General features: G+C 44.8%; 1 protein-coding gene across 1 annotated transcript in view; it reads right to left on the bottom strand.

The window, feature by feature from the left end:
* Window positions 1–301: 301 nt before the first annotated feature.
* The window catches only part of TNFSF15 (TNF superfamily member 15), a 5,277-nt gene continuing 492 nt past the window's right edge, over window positions 302–5,086 (bottom strand). Inside the window, exons 2-3 of the mRNA XM_042478710.1 lie at window positions 2,609–2,675; window positions 302–756 (exon numbers count right to left, since the gene is read on the bottom strand). Of these exons, the coding sequence (XP_042334644.1) occupies window positions 302–756; window positions 2,609–2,675 (522 nt within the window). The remainder of the gene's footprint in view (window positions 757–2,608; window positions 2,676–5,086) is intronic.

Raw genomic sequence — 5,086 nt, 5'->3', positions numbered from 1 at the left:
AAATGAAAAGTGTTTAGGAAACAGATCTAGCCAGAAGTTTTACAATGCCCAGAATCATGAAAAACATCCCTGGGCCTTTTCACATGAACCAAATATAGCACTATGGTTGTACTTGAACCGCCGTAGTATGGAATCCTGGGATTTGGAGTCTGGGGAGTCGTGTTCAGCATCCTTGCCAAGGAGTTCTAGCACCTCATCAAACCAAAAGGAAACCCTCGGATTCCATACTAAAGCAGCTAAAGTGGGGTCATAGACCACTAACTGTGTAACATGAAAGGGCTCCAGGATTTCTTCTACATAGTTAGATGAAGAACGCACCAAAGAAAGTTATTTCAGGTCGACGAGCGTCCACAAGCGTGGGGTTACTAATGTTAACCATGAGTGTGTCATGTCGCCTGAGTTGGATGACACCTCCCAGGTAAAGCGATTTCTTCCACTTGTCTTTACTTCCAATGGTATCACTGGCTATCAGTTTCTTTATTGGTGTGCTTCCGTAGCTGGCGCTTTGTTTGGAGATGATCTGGGTTATGTAGGTCTCCTCCGACACGTTCTTCTGGCAATATGTCATATCTTTGCACTTGCCTTCAGGGCAATGGAAAGTGACTTGCGCGTACACAAAGTAATGCCCGGTTTCTAAGACAGTCAAGTAACCATCTTTGTATATAATTCTTCCATTGTCATCTTGTGGGTCATTTCTCCAGTGAAGGATTGGAAATACATTTGGGATGCAGTCATGATCTGGTTGGCTATCAGCGGCTGTGGAGAAAGAGAAAACAAATCCGTGGCATTAGTATGTTCTTGCTAGATACCTTCGCCAAGACCAATAGGTTTCCAAATCCAAAATGAATTTATTGAGCCCAAGGTTTAATGCTTGGTCCTACCTAGACTAGGCCCAGTGAATGAATTCCTGTATGATGGGTCAACACATAGATTGATCCCATAGATCTACTTTGGTAGACCTCAGCTGAAATACTGTGTCCACTTCCAGGCATCAAAGTTCATGAAGGGTATCCACAAATTAGAACATCTCTTGAGAAGGGCAACTAAGATGACCAAGGTCTGGAAACTAAGCCTTATGAGGAATAACTTAAACATCTGGGTATATTTAGCTTGGAGAAAATAAAGTGAGACGTGACAGCACAGCTATCTTTAAATATCAGAAGGGACGTCATGCGGAAGAGGGAGGGAGCTTCTGGAGCTGATGTTCCAGAGATTAGGATATGAACAAATGTACTGAAATTACAAGGAAAGAGATGGCCCCGAAACATTAGGAAGAAGTTCTTGATCATCAGAGCTCTTTCACAGTGAGATGTACTGTACTAGTTTGGTCAGTGATGGACTCCCCACCTTTGGAGGTCTTTAAACAGATGTTGGATGAGTATATTACAGAAATACATTAGTTGTATATTCCTGCATGGCAAGGGGTTAGGTTAGATATCTCTTGTGGCTCACTTCTGTTCTAATGAACAGACTAAGATTCTCAGATCTGCCTGGGCAAAATTCCCAAAGGCAAAATCTCCACTGAGATATGGAAAAAAAGAAATCACAATGATCCCTTATACCCACCTCTCCTAACCAGAGACCCTCCAGTTGCTCTGGCTACACCTTCCATCATCAACATGCAAAACCCATCTGGGAAGCATCAGAGCGCACAACATTCCCCGTACCGTCCCACAAGTACTAAAACTTACGTGTCAGATGGATCCTTGGCTTGATTCCTGAGGCTGGGATGTGAGATAGAAACAATAAAACAGAGAATTACTTGGGCAGGTGAAAGCAATTTGCCGGCTCTGCCACCCAGCCATATTAACAGCAGTCCTCTGCTGGATGCAAACATTGCACAATGGCACAATTCTGATTTCTGCAGACGCAGGTCCTCTTATGGAGATAAAAAAACCCAACCATGCGTAGAAGCCAATTAATTAATTAATTAATGCAGATTCTAATGTAGTGGTTTGAGTGTTGGACTTTGACTCTGGAGATGAGGGTTCGAAACCCCGCTTGCCCATGTAAACCCACTGGGTGGTCTTGGGCAAGTCACACTCTCTCAGTCTTAGAGGATGGCAGTGGCAAACCCCCTCTGAAGAAACCTGCTAAGAAGACTCCAGCATAGGGTCACCTTATGGTTACCTTAAGTCGGAGATGACTTGAAGGCACACAGCAATGAATATTCAATAAAGGTTTTCACAATAAAGAAGAACATGGTCACTAATTTGATTTCCGCTGAGCCACAAGGAACCATGCATTATATGAAGGGGATTCCCTGGGATCTCCCTCCCCTAATTTTGTTTTTAAAGGACTTTCATTCACAAATAAAGCAAAGCCATTGTAAGAGGTCATTTGCATGCATCTTCTGCTTGGGATTGTTTCGGCTGGCAAGGGCAAGCATCAAACCATGGACCTCCCACAAGAAAAGCAGGAGTCTGACCTGCTGAGCTACTGTTCCACTATGAGCATATTTTACAAGCTTTGCTTCAACAGTAGCAGTAGCGGCACAGAGGTTTTCGGGGCTGATATTGCTCAGAGAGATTTGGAAGGGTGAATCTTTCACGTGCGCCTCTGTGTTAAGCACATGCCAGAGTAAACAGAGTTAATGAAACACACTCACTACAGCTGTTGCAGTTGGGAGCATCGGCCTGCTGCCTTTGCATTTCTGGCATCTTTTCAGTCCACGTCTGGAAGTAAAAAAAGGAAACACACACAAAAAAAATCCTGACTTTGTGTCTCATAGAAACAGCGGCTACGTCCAACATGCCAGACACACACAATGGCCTGGGAAGTGGTTTTCCTTATTGTGGTAATTAGAAGACAATAAATCAAGACGTTTCTCACTTGCACATGACAAGTATTCCCAGTATTTACAGAACGGATAAGAAGCTACACTTGGCAGGAAGTGTGTTGTGTCCATGGCTTCAATCTTTCTCCTTTTCAGAGCCAGTACTCTTCTTTTACTCTACACCAGTACTCTACACCAGTACTTTACTCTATGCCAGTACGCTACACCAGTACTTTACCATTACTACACACTAGCTAGAGAGATTTTGTAGCCCCTTAGAGAGTAACTGAATGAAAGCAAGAAGTTGGCAGCATGAGCTTTCGTAGACGTCAGTCTCCTTCTTCAGATGCTTTTGGTGGAGAAAAAGCATTGGAAGAAGTAGGACCGAAGTCTACAAAAGCTCATGCTGCAAACTTCTTACTTTCTTTCATTTAGTCTCTAAGGTTCCATGGCATTTAAAGCAGTGTCACATTATTTCTGCAGAGAAAAAGAACGGAGAAGAAGAACTTTCCCTACCTATGGGCAAGGCAATTCTTCCTGTTATAAATGCATCAGCGTTGATCAAAATCCTGATTGCAAAGGAAGGCATTTCCGCTGCCAAGAGGCAAGGGACTGAAACAGCTCTCAACCTTGCTCAAAAGTACCTTGTGTGATGATGAAATAAGGAATTTCAACTTGTCAGAAACTTGTCAGAAACTGGAGGCAGTAGTGTTTGAATCAACACTTTAGAAGGCCTTTCTGGCACCAAAAGCAACCACTCTGGTACTACCGCTCCCCTGAGCAATTGCTACAGTGAGGTCAATAGTAGTTTATTCCATCACTTGTTGTTAAGAGCATTGCAGGGGGAAGAAGCTCTGCAGGATCTTACTTTAAAGCGGACAACTAACCAAAGTGGCTCCAAGTAAAAATTAGATAGTAGGACAAGCTGATTTTGCAGCCAAAATAATGCTTCCTTTGCTAAAAAGACAGAACAAAAGGCAGCAGCAGAATCCAACAGAACAGTCTACACAGTCAGTCCTCTACATTTGCAGCTTTGCAGCTTGGACTATTTCCGGATCTGATTAATGCATTCTCTCTAGGAATCCCTAGGTCCTCCAATGCAAAGATGTTGGAAGTTGGCCACAGAGATTACTAGAGAAAACACTTCCAGCAAATGGTTCTATGGAAAAACTCTGGCCGATGTTGACCCCAGCGTTGCACTGGAGGACCTGGAGATACCCAGAGAGCTGTTTCCTCAGGTAAAAAGAATAATGCTTTTTTATTTGCGGTTTCCCCCCATTCACAGGCATCCTTCACTCCTAACCCCAGCTCAAGGATTTTTGCTGCCTGAAGCAATGCCTCCATTTGACCTGCAGGAGCTGACTGTATGCAAAGGGATCCTGCAGCAACTTTGGGGTTGACTATAATAGAAAAGTTGGTCATGTGAGCTTTCGTAGGAATGAGCTGATGGCAGCTAATATGAGTCAGAGGATGACTGGAGCTCTTGCTGAATCTTGCATGTTAGCAATGGGATTACCTCATATCCCTTACAGGGAGCTAAGGTTGATAAGTCAAGCAGACTACCCTGAAATTTCAGAGATTTCAGGTAAGAAGGCAAAGAGGTCCTTCTAACCTCCCAAGCCTTGGCTGGATGGAGTCCCAGCATAGCTTGAGAGACAGCTAAGTTACAGATTCACCCACCAGCAGAGGGTTGGAATAGATAGCCCTTGGGTGCCCCTTCTTGCCTAACAATCCTATGATCTGACTTTCCTGAGGCCAGAAGACAGAGAGGTCCCTCTAACCTCTCAAGCATTGGTTGGATGGACTCCCAGGATGGTTGAGCTACAGATTCACTCACAGCAGAGGGTTGGAATAGATGGCCCTTCGGCACACCATCTTGCCTTACGATCTTATGATGTGACTCTCCTGAGAGGTCCCTCTAGCTTTTCAAGGCCCTTGGGTGACCCTCCTTGCCTTACAATCCTATGATGTCCTGCAATCCTATTGCCCCTTGGGTGGCCCTTCTTGTGCTACAATCCTATGATCTGACTCTCCTGAGGCACGAAGACATAGAGGTCCCTCTAATCTTGCAAAGCCTTGGCTGAATGGCTTTGGAGACAGCTCGGCTACAGATGCCTCCACCAGCAGAGGGTTGGGATAGATGGCCCTTGGGTGACCCTTCTTGTCCTGCAGATAGGATTGGGATAGATGGCCCTTGGGTGACCCTTCTTGTCCTGCAGATAGGATTGGGATAGATGGCCCTTGGGTGACCCTTCTTGTCCTACTGATAGGGTTGGAATAGATGGCCCCTGGGTGCCCCTTTTGGCTAAC

Source organism: Sceloporus undulatus, chromosome 7 (genome assembly GCF_019175285.1).
Source record: "Sceloporus undulatus isolate JIND9_A2432 ecotype Alabama chromosome 7, SceUnd_v1.1, whole genome shotgun sequence".
NCBI classification, from domain to species: domain Eukaryota; kingdom Metazoa; phylum Chordata; class Lepidosauria; order Squamata; family Phrynosomatidae; genus Sceloporus; species Sceloporus undulatus.
The sequence above is the reverse complement of the archived record's forward strand: the minus strand, read 5'-3'. Positions and strand labels throughout refer to the sequence as shown.